The 19,547-nt window shown below is 39.6% G+C and overlaps 1 protein-coding gene across 2 annotated transcripts in view; it reads right to left on the bottom strand.

The window, feature by feature from the left end:
* Nucleotides 1–19,547, bottom strand: part of Obsc (Obscurin) — a 132,180-nt gene that overhangs the window by 35,047 nt on the left and 77,586 nt on the right. For both annotated transcript variants that reach the window (XM_073957013.1, XM_073957014.1), the window contains 5 exons: nucleotides 18,169–18,261; nucleotides 8,224–10,813; nucleotides 1,891–2,163; nucleotides 1,418–1,574; nucleotides 1,256–1,341 (listed from right to left, as the gene is read on the bottom strand). In XM_073957013.1, coding sequence (XP_073813114.1) covers nucleotides 1,256–1,341; nucleotides 1,418–1,574; nucleotides 1,891–2,163; nucleotides 8,224–10,813; nucleotides 18,169–18,261 — 3,199 coding nt within the window. The remainder of the gene's footprint in view (nucleotides 1–1,255; nucleotides 1,342–1,417; nucleotides 1,575–1,890; nucleotides 2,164–8,223; nucleotides 10,814–18,168; nucleotides 18,262–19,547) is intronic.

Below are 19,547 nucleotides of genomic sequence, written 5' to 3'. Positions count from 1 at the left end.
TAGAGAGGATGGCCCTTAGGGTTGTCTACTGTAGAGAGGATGGCCCTTAGGGTCGCCTACTGAAGAGAAGAAGACACTTAGGGTCGTCTACTGTAGAGAGGATGGCCCTTAGGGTTGTCTACTGTAGATTTGATGGCCCTTAGGGTCGCCTACTGAAGAGAAGAAGACACTTAGGGTCGTCTACTGTAGAGTAGATGGCCCATATGGTCGTCTACTGTAGAGTAGATGGCCCATAGGGTCGTCTACTGTAGAGTAGATGGCCCATGGGGTCGTCTACTGTAGAGTAGATGGCCCATAGGGTCGTCTATTGTAGAGTAGATGGCCCATAGGGTCGTCTACTGTAGAGTAGATGGCCCATAGGGTCGTCTACTGTAGAGTAGATGGCCCATAGGGTCGTCTACTGTGTAGTAGATGGCCCATAGGGTTGTCTACTGTAGAGTAGATGGCCCATAGGGTCGTCTACTGTAGAGTAGATGGCCCATAGGGTCGTCTACTGTAGAGTATATGGCCCATAGGGTCGTCTACTGTAGAGTAGATGCTCCGCAAGCTCCTTTACTGTATATTCTTATATGGACCCTTTCTTAAAAAAAGGGTGCATCAAGGGACCTTTTCTGAAAGATCGGTGCTCCTACAGAACCTGAAAGAAAGGATGCTTCTACAGACTCATTTTGAAAGAAAGGGTGCTTCTACAGACCCTTACTAAAAGAAATGGTGCTCCTACAGACCCCTACTGAAAGAAGGGCGCTTCTACAGATCCTTACTGAAATAAAGGATGCGTCTAGAGAAACTTACTGAAGGAAAGGGTGCTTCTAGAGACCCTTACTGAAAGAAAGGGTGCTTCTAGAGACCCTTACTGAAATAAAGGGGTTTTCGATATAGACCGTCTTGCTCAGGAAAAAATATATCGTTGTTATCAGGACTATAAAGACTATCTTCGGTGCATTTAATCAGCAATTTTTTAGCTATTGGTGGATAGGTTGTCGAAAGGGTGAATCGAAATAGGATCGGAATAAGTATTAAAAATAAAGGATACTTCTATAGACTTTTCTTGTGGGTTCCTAAAAAGGAAGAAAGCTTCCAAAGATTTATTCTAAATGAAAGGATGCTTCTATAGATAATTTCTGAAACATGTCCATAGTGTAGTCCAAATACTACTACGTTTGAGACTTATCGTTGGTCTTAACTGTTATTTCAATTTCCCATCGTGCCACAAAACTGGGGCTATAAAAATAAAATATCCCATATTTGAACTTACCTTGGCCTACAGCCAATTGTGCGGTACATGAGGTGACTTCAGCACCAGTGCTGGCCTTAGCAGTGTAAGCGCCACTGTCGCGTTCACTAGAAATCAGACAAAAAATATTTTTGGTAAAATATTTATTTTCTAATATTTTCTCCGTCTCTTTCCCGAACTTACCTGCAATTTTTAATGTCCAAACGATAAGAATTCATTGGAGCTTCAGTTTGTGTTATGCGATCGGCTAACACGTCATCCAAGGGTTTGTTGTCTTTTAGCCAAGTAACTTTGCCAGGTTTTTCTTTGTACTGTATTTCAAAATGGGCGGGTTCGCCAGCTGCACATACAACATACATATAAGGTGGCACACAAAAGAATTAAGGGAGACAAGGGGAAGAGTAATAAAAATGTTTAAATAAAAATTGTTTTGAAAATATGCCTGTGAATATTTCATATGCATTATTTATAAGATATACTGGAGCACTACAGCCTTTACTACAGCACTACTTGTGGTTGTTTGTGGTTTTCTTTTTTTTCATGAACAAAAATCAAAAAAATATTCAAATTCAAAACCAAAAAATAAAAAATCAAATATCACAAAAAAATGTTTTTTTTTTTTCATTTCAAAATTTTGAATTTTTTTCACCACTTACGTTGAACCTGTACGCATCTTAGCATACGGATGACGACAGGTTTCTCTATGGATTTAGGTGCACGGCCCTCCATCATTAAGGATGTGGTGGAGCGTGCTCCGATGGTACGATTAGATGCTACAGAGAGACGGGAATAAGGACGATCTTCTAATTGACTTTCAGGACGTAGTGTAAGTGTGCTGCCAACTAATGCATTTCTTGGTGCCTTTAATGCATCTACATCGGCTAGACTATCGTACGAGGCTCCTCTCGAAAAATCGCGTGGTCTACTGCCTATGTTTTTGGGGTGGGGTACGGCAGGCCATAGACCAGGCAATTGTTCGATTGATCGATCGTTCGTATAAAAAATTCAATCACACCAGCCAGTCAGAGAGGCAAGGGTGGCAGAGGCAGGTGAGGTTGGTCGGCATTCAGGCAGGAGCAGCAGCATAAGCCATTTTTTAGATAAATATTTGTGTATAATCGTGCATTTTTTTGGTGATGTTTGGTGGTGGATAGCATGCCGCAAAATAATAATTTTGTGTGTTTTTTGGGACCAGGACCAGGATTTTGCAAATTTGGTATTTGTTTTTTTTGGATTGATAGCAGTGGCATGGCGCAGCATGATTTAGCATTTCAAAAATTCAAATTTTGGAAGGGGAAAAAAGAAAAAAATAGCTTTCGGTTAGAAACAATTTTGGATAATATCGTGACATTTATTGGGTTAGTTATGGACGGACGTGGCAACTCATTTCACTTCTTTCGACAAAAATGCAAAACAAAAACTTTTTTTAAAACAAAATATTCAAAATATTTTAATGTTTTGTGTGCCGTGACACAAAACATTTGGAGACAAACATACACAGTGGCAACTTAAACAAAATATTAACTTGGGCAAATGGTGGATACGATACGATAACCTTCGAAACATATAGAAAAACACACACACAGAATATTAAAAATATGTCCCCATAAATCAAGTCAAGGTTCTTGGAGAAAACATGACCTTGAGGGGATTCTAATAGAGCACAGCACACAAATCTTCTACACACATGTATAATTTTTCTTGTAAAATCTTTGTGACCTTGAAATAATTTTGAGATGTCAAAAAAATTCTCTATAAAAAATTTCCCTTCAAGGGGAATTTTTATGATTTGATTAGATTCTTTCTTGTAAAATCATTGAGACCTTGAAATAATTTTGAGATGTCAAGAAATTCTCGATAAAAAAATTTCCCTCCAAGGGACATTTTTATGTGTGAAAAAAAATATTAAAATCTGAAAAGTATCTCATAAGGGAAATTTTTAATTTTTTAAATCTTGGACGATTTTGTTTTACTTGTAGTTTATAAAATTGTTTAAAAAATATGAAAATAAAATATCTTTAAAAAATCCACGGTTATAGTTCTTTTAAGTCGCTTCCTAAAAATCTTGAAAATATCCACGCCAATAGACCACTTTGACCGCTGCCAAAAACCTTAAAAAATCCACACCTATAGTTCACTTTGAACGCTGCCTAAAACTCTTTAAAAGCTTCCAAAGAGACTTTCTGACGAAAAAGGTGTGCTTTCTGAAGAAGAAAGGGTGCTCTCAAAGACCCTTTCTGAAAGAAAGGGTGCTTCCTAAAACCTTTCTGAAAAAAAGGCGGCTTCCAAAAACCCTTTCAGAACGAAAGGCTTCTTCCAAAGACCCTTTCTGAAAGAAAGGTTGCTTCCAAAGAATCTTCTTTCTAAAGAAAGCATGCTTCCGAAGAAAGAAGGGGTGCTTCGATAGACCCTTTCTGAAGAAGGGGTGCTTCGATAGACCCTTTCTAAAAGAAGGGGTGCTTCGATAGACCCTTTCTGAAAGAAGGGGTGCTTCGATAGGCCCTTTCTAAAAGAAGGGGTGCTTCGATACACCCTTTCTGAAAGAAGGGGTGCTTCGAGAGACCCTTTCTGAAAGAAGGGGTGCTTCGATAGACCCTTTCTGAAAGAAGGTTGCTTCGATGGACCCTTTTTGAAAGAAGGGGTGCTTCGATAGACCCTTTCGGAAAGAAATGGTGCTTCGATACACCCTTTCTGAAAGAAGGGGTGCTTCGATAGACCCTTTCTTAAAGAAAGGATGCTTCTGAAGGCCCTTTCGGAAAGAAAGGGAGCTTCGATATACCCTTTCGGAAAGAAAGGGTGCTTCGATATACCCTTTCGGAAAGAAAGGGAGCTTCGATATACCCTTTCGGAAAGAAAGGGTGCTTCGATATACCCTTTCGGAAAGAATGGGTGCTTCGATATACCCTTTCGGAAAGAAAGGGTGCTTCGATATACCCTTTCGGAAATAAAGGGTGCTTCGATATACCCTTTCTGAAGGAAGGGGTGCTTCGATAGACCCTTTCTGAAAAAAGGGGTGCTTCGATAGACCCTTTCGGAAAGAAATGGTGCTTCGATACACCCTTTCGGAAAGAAAGGGTGCTTCGATATACCCTTTCAGAAAGAAAGGGTGCTTCGATATACCCTTTCGGAAAGAAAGGGAGCTTCGATATACCCTTTCGGAAAGAAAGGGTGCTTCGATATACCCTTTCGGAAAGAAAGGGTGCGTCGATATACCCTTTCGGAAAGAAACGGTGCTTCGATATACCCTTTCGGAAAGAAAGGGTGCTTCGATATACCCTTTCGGAAAGAAAGGGTGCTTCGATATACCCTTTCGGAAAGAAAGGGTGCTTCGATATACCCTTTCGGAAAGAAAGGGTGCTTCGATATACCCTTTCGGAAAGAAAGGGTGCTTCGATATACCCTTTCGGAAAGAAAGGGTGCTTCGATATACCCTTTCGGAAAGAAAGGGTGCTTCGATATACCCTTTCGGAAAGAAAGGGTGCTTCGATATACCCTTTCGGAAAGAAAGGGTGCTTCGATATACCCTTTCGGAAAGAAAGGGTGCTTCGATATACCCTTTCGGAAAGAAAGGGTGCTTCGATATACCCTTTCGGAAAGAAAGGGTGCTTCGATATACCCTTTCGGAAAGAAAGGGTGCTTCGATATACCCTTTCGGAAAGAAAGGGTGCTTCGATATACCCTTTCGGAAAGAAAGGGTGCTTCGATATACCCTTTCGGAAAGAAAGGGTGCTTCGATATACCCTTTCGGAAAGAAAGGGTGCTTCGATAAGCCCTTCCTTAGAGAACGGGAGCTTCGATAGCCCCTTTCTGAAAGAAGGGGTGCTTCGATAGACCCTTCCTCAAAAAAAAGGGTGCTTCGATAGACCCTTTCTCAAAGAAAGGGTGCTTCGATTGACCCTTTCTCAAAGAAAGGGTGCGATAAACCCTTTCTCAAAGAAAATGTGTTTCGATAGACCCTTCCTCAAAAAAAAGGGTGCTTCGATAGACCCTTTCTCAAAGAAAGCGAGCTTCGATAGACCCTTTCTCAAAGAAAGGGTGCTTCGATAGACCCTTTCTCAAAGAAAGGGTGCTTCGATATACCCTTTCGGAAAGAAAGGGTGCTTGGATATACCCTTTCGGAAGGAAAGGGTGCTTCGATATACCCTTTCGGAAAGAAAGGGTGCTTCGATATACCCTTTCGGAAAGAAAGGGTGCTTCGATATACCCTTTCGGAAAGAAAGGGTGCTTCGATATACCCTTTCGGAAAGAAAGGGTGCTTCGATATACCCTTTCGGAAAGAAAGGGTGCTTCGATATACCCTTTCGGAAAGAAAGGGTGCTTCGATATACCCTTTCGGAAAGAAAGGGTGCTTCGATATACCCTTTCGGAAAGAAAGGGTGCTTCGATATACCCTTTCGGAAAGAAAGGGAGCTTCGATATACCCTTTCGGAAAGAAAGGGTGCTTCGATATACCCTTTCGGAAAGAAAGGGTGCTTCCAAAGGCCCTTTCTGGAAGAAGGGGTGCTTCGATAGACCCTTTCTGAAAGAAGGGGTGCTTCGATAGACCCTTTCTGAAATAAGTGGTGCTTCGATAGACCCTTTCTGAAAGAAGGGGTGCTTCGATAGACCCTTTCTGAAATAAGTGGTGCTTCGATAGACCCTTTCTGAAATAAGTGGTGCTTTGATAGACCCTTTCTGAAAGAAGGGGTGCTTCGATAGAACCTTTCTGAAGTAAAGGCATCCTTCGATAGACCCTTTCTGAAGTAAAGGCATCCTTCGATAGACCCTTTCTGAAAGAAGGGGTGCTTCGATAGACCCTTTCTTAAAGAAAGGGTGTTTCGATAGACACCTACTCAAAGAAAGGGTGCTTCGATAGACACTTCCTCAAAGAAGGAGTGCTTCGATAGACCCTTTCTCAAAGAAAGGGTGTTTCGATAGACACTTCCTCAAAGAAATGGTGCTTCGATAGGCACTTCCTCAAAGAAGGGGTGCTTCGATAGACACTTCCTCAAAGAAGGGGTGCTTCGATAGACACTTCCTCTAAGAAGGGGTGCTTCGATAGACACTTCCTCTAAGAAGGGGTGCTTCGATAGACCCTCTCTGAAAAAATGGGTGCTTCGATAGACCCTTTCTAAACAAAGGAGTGCATCCAAAGACCCTTACTGAACGAAAGGGTGCATAAAATATCCCTTTCTGAAACAAAGGACCCTTTCTCAAAGAAAAGGTTCTTCGGAAAAACCTTTCTCAACGAAAGTGTGCTTCGGAAGACCATTTCTCAAAGAAAGGATGCTTCGGGAGACCCTTTCTCAAAGAAAGGGTGCTTTGGAAGACGCTTTCTCAAGCATTTCCCAACGAAAGATTGTTTCGGAAAACCTTTTTTTATAAAAAGGATGCTTCGGAAGACCCTTTCTCAAATAAAGGGTGATTCGGAAGATCGTTTCTCAATGAAAGGGTGCTTCGTTAGACTCGCTCTTAAAGGAAGGGTGCATTTCTGAAAGAAACGGTGCTTCGGAAGACCCACTCTCAAAGAAAGGGTGTTTCGGAAAACCCTTTCTCCAAGAAATGATGTTTCGGAAGACCCTTTCTCAAAGAAAGGATGCTTCGGAAGACCCTTTCTCAAAGAAAGGATGCCCCAGAAGACTCGTTCTCAAAGAAAGGGTGTCTTTCTCAAAGAAACGGTGCTTCGGAAGACCCATTCTCAAAGAAAGGTTGCCCCTGAACACCCTTTCCCAACGAAAGGGTGTTTCGGAAAAGCCGTTCTCAAAGAAAGGATGCTTCGGAAGACCCTTTCTCAAAAAAAGGATGCTTCAAAAGACCCTTTCTCAAAGAAAAGATGCTTCGAAAGACCCTTTCTCAAAGAAAGGGTGCTTCGGAAGACTCGTTCTCAATGAAGGGGTGCCTTTCTTAAAGAAAGGGTGCTTCGGAAGACCCTTTCTTTGAGTAAGAAAACTTTCTCAAAAAAAGGTTCGGAAGACCCTTTCTCAAAGAAATGGTGCTTCGAAAGACATATTCTCGATAAAATGGAGCTTCTAAAGGCCTATTCTCAAAAAAGGGTGCTCCGAAAGAACCTTTCTCTAAAAAAGGTTGCTTCGAAAGACCTTTTCTCGAAAAAACGGAGCTTCGAAAGGCCTATTCGAAAGAAAGGGTGATTCGGAAGATTATTTCTCAAAAAATTGTGCTTCCAAATACCCTTTCTGAAAGGAGGAATGCTTCCAAAGGCCTTTTTGAGAGAAAGGGTGCTTCCATCCTTTTTGAATGAAAAGGGTGACCTTTCTGAAAGGAAGAGTGCTCCAATAGGCCCTTTTTGAAAGAAAAGGGTGCTCTTTCTGTACGGAAGAGTACTTCTATAGATCCTTTCTGAATGAAGGGTCCGTCTACAGACCCGTTCTGAAAGTAGGAATTGTTCTAAAGACCCTTTCTAAAATAAAGGTTGCTTCTATGGAACCTTTCACGAAGAAGGAGATCTTCTAAAGACCCTTTCTAAAAACATTTGTGGTTCTATAGACCTCTCCTGAAACGAAATGGTACTTCCATAGATCCTCCTCCTCCTGAAATAAGGAAACTGGGAGGAGCTAAACTTTTTTAAATATCAATATCATTAGTCCATTTTGTGGTTTCTAAAATTCCTTAAAAATCAACACCTACAATCCTCTTTGGCGGCTCTAAAGTTGCTTAAGAAATCCACTTAGTTATACTTAAAAAAATCTCGGAAATATAGGAGGCCCCTATATTTCCTTAAAAATCATGTACTAAGTGCTTTAAAAGTAGAAGCGCCTTTCGCTTCGCCTGTGGTCGTCTTTGGTGACACCTAAAGTTCCTTTAAGTCCCACGTCTATTATCCTCTTTGCTGGCTACCGCAAAATTCTCCTCATTTCTCGTGGTCTTTATGTCCTCCTAGTAAGACCTCCCATATCCCTCACCCACACATAGACACAAATCCCCAACAAAACACAAACCCCCGCCCACACTTAACACTCAACACGCTACACTTAGTGTTTGTCTTTGCTTACTGTCCCTTTGTCTACGTGATGACACCGACAAATAATCTTCGGTGCGGGCCATACTATGTTCACGGGTACGAACCCCACTATACAACGACTCCGGATATTCATCCTCATAGTCACTCAAACGCGATGGTTCCTCAACAATTTCATAAATTGGCCTCTTGTGCTTAATCGGCGGTGTGAAGATGTGAATAAAATCCCTTGACGAAGCTTTATTCACCGTGTCCACAGCATATTTGGTGGAGTCCTTCGAACGCATAACTGTCGATTTAATCGAGCGTACCTTCTTCTTGGCATTCCTAAGAGAATTATCAAAATCATCACTGACATAAATACCCTCTAAGAAATTGGCCGATTTCATTTCGAGGGCCTCATTGTGGACCACAACTCGCGGGATAAGCGTAATCGGAGGTGGTGGCAGCGGTACCGATTTGACAAGCAGAATTTCAATTGATGTTTCATAGGCAATGCGTGGTAGGGGTTGAAAAAAGCCTGGCATGCGTACATAATGCGGTGGCAGGGGTGGCAAGGGGGGTTCGGAACCATCACTAAAGCCATCACGACTTTGTTGGATGCTAGCTAAGCGACTATTCCATTGGGCAAGCGAAGCACTGTCACGTATGGTGTAAACATTGCCGGCACCAGAACCACCTGCGCCGGAGCTACTGCCTTCTCCACCGGCAGTTTGGCGCAGCGACTCCTGATAGCCGGCAATGTCTGTGAGTTCTATGGTTTTGTGGCGGGGTACAAGTTCCTGGGTAACGGTAATGCGCGGCAGGACAATGGGTTCAGGTTCCTCGGCGTGTGGCATTAAAGCAGCTGCTGGAGTTGGAGGAGGATTTTGTTCAGGCATTTCGTTCTTACCAAGGTTTTCGGATGCTTCAGGTTGTGGTGGTGATGATGATGATTCAGCCGCAGCGACAGTTTCTAACGACCTAACCGTTGTCTGGTGTTCGGTGGTCTTGGCTACCTCTTGTTGTAGTTGGGTAGTGGTTTGAAGGGTGGTGGAGGTTTGGCTAAGGGTTTCTTGTTTTTGTTGGCTTAGAGTTTCAGTAGTCTGTCGTTGTTGTTGCTCTTTGACTTCTGTGATTTGTGAGGTCTGTTTAAAGCCTTTGAGTTTGGCCTCAAATATTTTATGGTCCTCGGTAATTTGTTTAATTTCCGAAGCTTGCTTGGCCTCGGCCGCAGCTGTTTGTTGCTGGGTACTTTCCTTGAGTTCACGAAGTTTGGCCTCTAAGGCTTTTTCAGCCTCGCTAGCTTGTTTGTTTTCGGCGAATTTTTGTACGGTTTGGACTTTGGTTTCAGTTGTGGTGGCGGTGGTGGTTTCACTTGATTTTTTCACCTCAACTGCAGAGGAAGTGGGGAATTTTGTGGCTGCAGTCTCCTTTTTGGCTGGTTCTGGTGACTTGACACCCTTTGGTGGTGGAGGTGTGGCCGGTTTGGCCGGAGTTTCTTTTTTAACGGGTTCTGGACTTTTAATTTTCTCCACTGATGGTGGAGGTGGTGTGGGTTTTTTGGGCGACTCCTTTTTGGCGGGTTCGGGGCTTTTAACTTTCTCCGCTGATGGTGGAGGTGGTGTGGGTTTTTTGGGTTCTGGACTTTTTATTTTCTCCGGTGGTGGAGCTGGCTTTTGCGCAACGACTTCAGTTTTGGTTTCCTGGCTGGCAGAGATATTCGTTTGCTGCTGCTGGTCTACAATTTTATCATTGTGCACCACCAATTTCTTTTGCTCTTGCACAGCTTGACTCTGGGTGGTGGTGGTTTGCTGCTTACCATCCGATTTTTGCACCACCTGGGTAACAACCTCCGATCGTTGTTGTATTTGTTGCGACTGCTGCTGCTGATTAACTTCCTGATTGGAGGCAATGGATTTTTGTACCAATTTGGTACGATTGTAGAGCTCAATGGACTCCTGCTCCAAACGCAATAGCTCCTGATATTCGGCCTGGTAACGTTCCTTTTCTTCTTTGGTCAAAAAGTAATCTTTGGCCACATCCGAGGCCTTAACACTCGAATCCGGGTTATAAGCCTCAGCCTTCTGGGGTAGACCCAATGAAGTATCTTCCAAAACTTGCGACGAATCTATACGTATATCATCGGCTCTATGTTCCTGTAGCGTGACTTCCTTTTCCAAATGTGAGCAGATTTCGTTATACCATTTATGTCTCAGCTCCTTGTCGTCTTTATGCGGTTTTAGGCAAATCGGTAGATTGCCACAATCCTTGGCATTCGGTTTGGGCGTGAAACGTATTAAATTCTGCACCTCATCCTCTTCTACCATACATTCGGGTAGCTTAATTAATTCTTGTAGGGCAAATATGGATTTCTGATCACTGATCTTGCGAACCTTACAGATCAGCAGACGTGACTTGAAGTGAAAGACGTAACGTTCGTGGGCCTTCGATTCCTTATCAATGACGGTCCACCATTCGTGTTGCAGCAGACGTCCGATTTTACCAATGTTACCGCGATATCCTTCAATGCTATTCAGTAGTGCGCTATCATAGGCCCGGCTGGGGACGCTAAGCATTAACTCTAAAGCTTTTTGGATATCTTTGATGTTTTCTTTTAAGCTCAGTGAGAATTTAAGCAAATCCTGTGAAGTAAAACAAAGTTTGTTGTTGTTGGATTTTCTAGTAATCGTTTTTGCAATATTTGGTGTGGGTTTTTGTTTAAAGTGAAGGGAGGAGGGGGGAGAGAAGGGAAGGTTTTCTGTGTTATATTTTGCCAAGGAGTAATGTGTGGGAAAAAAGTAGTCGTTTATTTTTGATCTTTCTTCTAGGATATTTATGGCTGGGGCATAGGATATTTGTGTGACTAGGAGTATGTTTGTGTTCTGTGTGCTGCTAAAAGCTTAGGTGTTTCTATGTATAGTATGTGTGTGTGTATCTACTTTGAATCTTTTGTTCTATGTAAAAAGCTTTAAAAGCAAGCTTTCCATGAAAGTTTAGTATTTTGTTGTTGCTGTTACACTGTGCAGGTATGTCTGAATGTTTGTGCAAAATAGAGTGAAATATGACAAATTTTGTTTTGGCATTCGATTTGATGTTGTTGTTGTTGTCGTGCATATGATGTTTGTATCAAAAGTTTATCTGTGGTTATGTTTGATATATTGCTATAAAAGCCATTAAGGCGTTTACATTCTGAGCTACAATGGTAGTTTTCCTAACAAAGACTATTGAAGCTGTGGACATATTTATTTGTTTAGAAAGAGTTAAAAAATATTTTTCAAATCTCGGTTTTGTTATTTTTTAATTTTAAGAAATGTGTTAAGTGGTTTTTAGTTTAAAAGAGAAGACTAAAGTTTTGTATTTCGCCACAATCCTCAACAGTTCCCCAAGATTTCTGTATAGAATAAATGGTGCTTTTTGCTTACTTTCCCTTTGCTTACATGAGGAGACTAAACAAAATCTGGTCGATGCTGTATTTGCTTGGGTGCTATAGAAAAAACCATCAAAAGTATCATCTTGTGGATACACAGAAAAAAATCCGGCGATAAAAAAATTATCAAATTGACGAAATTCGATAAAATTATTTGATCACAAAGTAAAAATACCACTGATAAAATATTTCACATATTGACAAAAATATTTATCGATTTTTTATATTGAACTGATAAAATATTTCACATATTGACAATGTGGAATATTTTGATAAATATTTTTGTCAGTCTGTGACAAAATATTTTATCATTTGTATTTTCACTTTGTGATCAAATTATTTTATAGAATTTTGTCAATATGACAGTTTTTTATCGCCAGAATATCGATAAATTTTTGATTGAATCTTAGATTTTTTTATCAAATGGATAATTTTTTTTCTGTGTAGGCGGCAGGGGTTGCCAAAGAGCGCCAGGAAAGATTTTTATGATATAGAGGGTGAGTTCCAAAGATCTAGAAAAGAACCTCTGCATCAACAGGCATATAAAGAGAATAAACAACAGATACCTCGACAAGCGAGACTCGTTTTAGCGCAATTAAGATAGGCATGGTTGCGGCGTTTCAATTCACATTGGGCCAGGATTGATGTCGTAACGCAGAACATCTGCTCAACAGCCAATAACTGTCCGCATGATACGCTGGACCTGTCCAACTGTCCAGTTAATCCGACTCACTTAACTCCCATTACGTTATGCAAAAATTATATTCCGGTGGCGTCATTTTTATACCCTCACACTTTGATACGACCAAAAATGTGCCTCATCGAAATAATGGTTATTGACCCCAAGTATGTTTGTACGATATCCGTTTCAGGCAATTTTGAATAGATCTAGCAATGTCCGTCCGTCTGTCTGTCTGGCTGGTGCGAACGATAACTCTCGAACGGGTCAATCGATTCGGTTAAAATTTTGGGTATCAAAATATTTTGCCCAGATTTGATTTAAGTTCGAAGATGGGATATAGGTCCACTCCTTCAGGTACCTCCCACACAAATGTTCAAAAATTGCGCACGATAACTCTCGAAGGGAGTAACCGAATTGAACCAAAATTTGCATATGGTTATACTACCTCTAGGCATACATTAGGTTCGAATATAGATTATCTCTGTCCACTCCCCCAGGTACCTCCCACACAAAATTAGTAATAAGCGCAGTTTAGTGACACCTCACAAATTGTTACGAATTTTTTTTTGTAACAGGATGTTCGTGCGGCCCCCTTTACGTCATTGTAATTTTTTCGAGGGCAAATCCATAGTTCCCGAGTTAATTCCGCATAACCTCAAAAAAACGCTGCACTATGTCGCGAGTACAAATAAACAGTGGCCAAATATAAAACGAGTTGGCGTTGTCAGATGAATTTTGGTATAAATACTTATAGTTCACTGACAATGTCGAGACTCAATCGGTCCACTCCTTCGGGTACTACCCACACAAAATTTCGGTAAAGGTCAGTTTAGGGCCTGTTCAAGAGTCGCTTTGATTTTTGTTGTAGCAACTTGCATCCACTGCCCCCCATTTAACGGTATAACATTCATCAGGGGCGAGTCCAGACTTCCTGAGAAAATAGCCTGAAAGGTACAAAAAAGACCTATGACACCGTGTGTAGTGGATGGAGCGCAAGATAACTCTCGAATGGATCTGCCGATTCGGTCCAAAATTTGGCATTCGTAATATTTTGTCCAAACATAGTTTAAATTCGAAGATAAGCCATATCGGTCCACTTCTTCAGGTACCTCCCCCACAAAAGTTCAAAAATGTTCGGAAAAATTGTGCGCACTATAAATTTTGAAGGGAGTGACCGATGTAATCCATACTTTGGACATCCTAATATATCTACCAGATATAGATCAGGTTCGAATATGGACTATATTTGTCTACTCCTTCTGGTACCTCTCACACAATATTTCGGATAAGTTCACTTAAAGACCTGCTCTCGAATCACTTTGATTTTTGTTGAAGCAGTTTGCATTCGCTACCTCCATTACGACTGTAAAAGTTTTTTCTGGGGCAAGTCCATATTTCTTAGGAAAACAGCCCGAAAGGTCTAAAAAATTCCTATGTCACCATATGTGGCTGTCGGAGAGCACGATAACTCTCGAACTGTTCAACCGATTTGGTCCAACATTTGGTCTTCGTCATATTATATCCAAACTTACTTTCATGGGGCAATACCGGTACACAACTTCCGGTACTTCTCCCCAATATTTAAAAAATGTCACTAAAATGCTATGACGATATCACTTAAATGGGGCAACCAATTTGGTCCAAACTTTGGATCTCCAAATATTTTATCAAAATTTAGTTTAACTTCTTAAATGTCCCATATCCCCCACAAAGGTTCAACATTTTTGTCGGCAAGTTCAAATGTCCACAAAGAACCACAAAATGTTGAAGAGACCTTAAATGCATTCGATCAGTCCGTAGGTGAAAGTTTCACTTCACATTGGCTGGGGGTATATATCTGTCGGCAAAGCCGACTGACACTTTTTTACTTGTTATTGAAGCAACTTGCATTAGCTACCTAAATTACGACGGTAAAAGTTTTTTCGGGGGCAAATCCATACTTCTTGAGAAAACAGCCCGTAAGGTGTAAAAAACCCCCTATTGCACCATGTGTAGTGGCTGGAGAGCACGATAATTATCGAACTGTTCAACCGATTTGGTCCAAAATTTGCCTTGGTCATATTTCCATCTCCTCCGCAACACTTTTGAACTTTAATTCTAATCCACATTTTTGTCGGCAAGTTCAAATGTCCAAACAATTCTGAAAAAACCCTAAAAATATTCGATCTGTCCGAGATGAAAGTTTCAATTCGCATAGGCTGAGGGTATATCTCTGTCGGCAAAGTCGACTGATACTTTTTTACTTGATAGTTTTTTTTTTTAGGTTTTCACGATTTGCTTGAAAACGGTAAGTCTTATCGAAATGGGACTAGAGAAAATCTTATAGCTATTAAAATTCCATAGAAGATTGGTTTTCGTAATTTATTCGTAGGTTGTACCTTTTTTGAGATATATAAGTTTAAGTTGGGAAATTGCAGTCATGACCTAGTTTTATAAGGAGACGATACAGTTGGTAAATTGTCAAAATTTGAACTTCTATATCTCAAAAATGGTCATACCTACGAAAGCATCTAGTAGAGAATTATCATAGCTACAACATTTTCTTTAGTCTCATTTCGATAGGACTTGCGGTTTCCAAGCAAAATCGTGAGAACCTGAAATAACCTTAAGAATGTCAACTTGAATCGCGATTTATTTTAAAAACGCTCCGGCGTTTTTTTTTTTTTTTTTTTTTTGATTTTTTCTAATCTATGAACATTGTAGTTTCAGAATCCGCAACAACTTTCCAGGTGTAAGCACCTTTCATTTAAATTTGGTTCAAAAACAACGTGCCCATAGAGCGGTACCTCTCGATTTTCGGTATATTGAACGTTTTAGCCTCATTAACACTCTGAATTAGTTGAAATTTGGCATTTACTCTATGTTAGTAATGCAAAACTTTCCACCTGAAATTTGTCAGTATACGTAGGTCCACGCTTTCTTATAGCTCCCATATACCGAAATGGCTGAAATTGGGTCATTAGTCTTCGTTGGGGGTATACAATTTTCCACCGGAAATTGGTCAGTATAGGCCCTCGTCTTCATATAGCCCCCATAAAACGATACCCTCCGATTTTCGGGAAAAAACTGAAATTGGGTATTTAGTCTTCGCTAAAGGTACAAAACTTTTATACAGGTACAATAAATGCCTTGAAAAAAATCAAACAGATGTTTAGTTTTCGTCGCTGAATTTGTCGAATGCTGGCGTTAACCGACGTGAAAGAAAAGACGGGTGGCATTGTCCGCAGTCCTATTCGATTCAACCGAAGACTACATCAGCCATCGACCTTGCGATACGTTCGCTCCTGCCGATTCGTTCGCTCCCGTCGATGCGTTCGCTCCTGCCGATTCGTTCGCCCCTGTCGATTCGTTCGCTCCTGTCGATATGTTCGCTCTTGCCGATTCGTTCGCTCCTGTCGATTCGTTCGCTCCTGCCGATTCGTTCGCTCCTGCCGATTCGTTCGCTCCTGTCGATTCGCTCGCTCCTGTCGATTCTTTCGCTCCTGTCGATTCGTTTGCTCCTGTCGACTGGTTCGTTCTCTGCGATTCGTTCGCTCCATTGTCTAACTATATCCGACTTCTTTCTTTACTGAACAGCAATCCGAATAGGAAAGAACCGAAATCAACACCCGAAGACTACCGAGCCGAACTCAACATCCGAAGACTACCGAACCGAACTCAACACCCGAAGACAACCGAGCCGAACTCAACACCAGAAGGCTACCGAGCCGAACTCAACACCCGAAGACTACAGAGCCGAGCCCAACACTCGAAGGCTACCGAGCCGAATCCAACATCCGAATACTACCGCTCCGACAGCAATCCGAATAACGCCGAGCCGTGCGATACCCCAAAAATGGGAACTACCGACCCATTGCCAATCCGAGTATTGCCGAGCGAGGGCTGACGATAAGAAGATTGCCGATTTCACTATTGCCGAGCCGAGTGTTATCGACCGACTGTCAACGACCAACCCCATATTGTATCCGCCGATTACCACCAACTTTATACCGACCAATTCGAAGCGATTCCAACCGAGACTGTTCCCCAACTTTACCAACATATACTATAACATCAACTAATCTCCATACTATCTGAAACTTATGTTTACGAAATTATATAAATAAAACTCTGAAGCACAGTTCCATCGTGTCTCTTCTTACTTAAGGTTTGTGGGTCCTTGAGTCGACCCTGGCAGCGGCTGAGCTAACCTCAGCCTTTGGTAAAACCACACGTTATAGTTTTTCTACCGAATTGGTCGTTAATTTGATTTTTGTGTTCCCAGAAAATAGAAAACTTACTAACAAACAAACTGCCGGTTTAAGTCTAGCCGGTATTTCCCAATTGTATGTATTTCGAGACACAAACCCTCATTTCTTTTGTTTTGGAAAGAACAACAATGTTGTCACAAGATTACATACTTTTTAAAGGAAGTATTTATTATCAGTTAAGATATTCTGCTCCTTTCCTTTTAAAACGAAAAGAAACTAATTGTTCCTATTTACTTTAATACACTTCGTGGTGGAGGGCATAAAAAGTTCGACCCGGCCGAAGTTAACGCCTTTCTTACTTCTTTTTCTTTTTTCAAAGAAACTACTAATATTTTTAAGTAGATCTTTTTTTCTTCTGAAATACCACATTTTAAACTATTTTTTGAATACTCCAGACTTTAAGCAATGTTGAAAAATATTGCATAGTTTCACGGTAAATGGCTATCTGCGAAACCATGTTTTGTAAAAGCGTTTTGCGGTGCCAACGATAACTCGAAAACGAATAGGCCGTTCTTCATATATTTTTGTGGGCGTTTTAAAAACCTAATAATCTTGTCTTTAAGCAAAACAGAATTTTGAAAAATCTTTAATCACAGAAGTCAAAATTTCGATTTAGACGAAAAAATTACAGTTTTTTGCCGTAAATTCGGGCAAAACAATTTAAAAAATATCTCACTTAAGGACAAGCTTTTTATGTAACTAATAAGCTAATCAAAATATATGAAGATCAGTCAACTAGTTTTCGAGCTATCGTTGGCACCGTCTTCAATAATGCCATTTCAAGAAAAATGAGTTTTAAGGTGCTCCTCTACACACAAAACGCAATGGGTTCTTCACTTTGGGTTCTGGGTTTCAAATTTACTCCGATCGACTTGAATTTTTTTTGCGGCTGCCGATACCAGATATGAAACAAGTGTGAATGAGTGGTCTAAGAAACATAAATTTATTAGCATAATTTTATGCGGAATATTTTAATATTAATAATATGTAGTGAACTGCAAGATTCTGTAAGCTGTAATCTATATAACTAAATGGAAAAATAACTAATCGAATATTCATGGATCTTAACAAAATCTTATAGGAATATCCCAATCCAGTGGATCTGAGTCTGAGATCTGACATGGATATATGTACATTCATACATAATTTTTCAATAAAACTCCCTAGATCATACCGCTCAAACAATTAAATTGATTAAACCTTCGTTCTAAAAATTAAAATATATTCGGGATCAAAAGGCAACTTAAAACTAACGTAATAATCGTTTGAGCTTTCTTTTGTCGCCAGAAATTACTTAACGAAGAAGTAAGTATGTGTCTCCGCCTTTATGGCCACCCTATGTCTTCTCTAGCTTATTCAGGTAGGCTCATATATAATAATAAAATCTTAAAAAATATTAAATTTTTCAAAAGCCTTTGAAATTGATATTTTTAATTAATATTTTAAGTAGTTGTAGTTTTTTAGGTAATAAAAAATATGTCCATAACTTCAATTGTCTTTCTTTGGTGGAGGATATATAAATTGTGCTTAATTAACTTAATCGAGTAATTGTGTAATTAATTAAGTATTTAAAAATAATATATAAATAAATATAAACATATTTTTAATATAAACAAATCTTCTTGATTGACAACTTACCTTCAATAAGAGCTGATAGTCGTTAATTCGTTGAATGGGCAATTTCAAATGATCACTTAAAGATTTCTCGTCGTTATATCTAGTCGAAATTTCCTAAAGATCAAAATAAAAAATTATAAATATTTTATTTTCAATAACGAACAAATTAATTAAATTAGAATTTAATAGATTTGTTGTGGTTTTCGTAGTGTGTGTGTGCTTTTCATTTCAAATATGCTTTGAGTTAAGGTGGTGGTGATGTGCCAGCGCCAGTGTCCATTAAGTTTGATTGAATTCATTCATTTGAAACGTTTTGCACTTTTGCCATAAGGGAAAGAGGTTAATGATTGTCAGTTTTTCCTCTTTTTTTCATATTTTAAAGAATTTTTTGCACATTGTTTTGAAATATTTTATTTATGTATATTACTTGGGGTTTCTTTTGTTTCTCATGCATTCATTAAATGATCTTGGGTATGGCAAAGATGATGATAATGATGCTGGTGCTTCTGACGGCTACTGCAATCATCCTCCCACATTCTTTAGAATGTTAAGGTCTATTTTTAATTTTAATTTCAAACTTTGTTTACGATTTTTTTACACCCACAATTTGCAAATGTTGAATAGCAAAGCAAAAAAAGAAATAATCATTTGGCAATAATTTCACTCAACAATTTTTCTTTTCTTGTTTTTTTTTTCAGTATCATTTTTCGTTTTAACATTGCACTGTTTCGTTTGGTACTTTCTGTTCAATTCATTTTCTCAAAAAAAGAAAAACATTTTTCTTTAATGAGTTTGCATTTTTCATTTGAGTTTTTCATATTATTTTCGTAGCTATCTTCGGTTTTCTTGTTGTTAAGTAATTTTTGCTGTTTTTCTTTTCGTTTTCTTTGTGGCGAATTTTTGTTTTATTTTTTGTGCAATTAACAGTGACATAACTCATCAACAGATTGTATTTTCTTTTCAACAGAATTTTACTGCTTTTGATGTATTACACACCAAAATATGTCTGTAGTTTAATTTTATGCCTTTTTAGCAACAAGCGTTAAATATATGCAAAACATTAGTTATCAAAGAGAAATGTAAAATAAAAGGAATTATTTTTTTTATAAGAAACTTAGTTTCCGGTTGACTAAATCCATTGTATAAAGGACCATAATCTAGTTTATATGTACGTCAATACAGGATATTATTATAATACTGTTCAATGTACTATTCTAATTTCCAACTGATATAAATAAGTATTCTCAGACACCCCAAAAGGGATGTCAAAGCAATATCCTAATATAATTGCTGGAGAAAAACATGCCATCTATTGTGAAAAATTAAAACAATAAGGTCCAGAACACTGGACAAGTAATCAATGAATGTGTTATTCATTTGGATGAATATTTTATTCACCA

The sequence above is a fragment of the Musca autumnalis genome, unplaced genomic scaffold (assembly GCF_047663935.1).
Source record: "Musca autumnalis isolate F117 unplaced genomic scaffold, ASM4766393v1 scaffold_5, whole genome shotgun sequence".
In the NCBI taxonomy this organism is placed as follows: Eukaryota; Metazoa; Arthropoda; class Insecta; order Diptera; family Muscidae; genus Musca; species Musca autumnalis.
The sequence above is the reverse complement of the archived record's forward strand: the minus strand, read 5'-3'. Positions and strand labels throughout refer to the sequence as shown.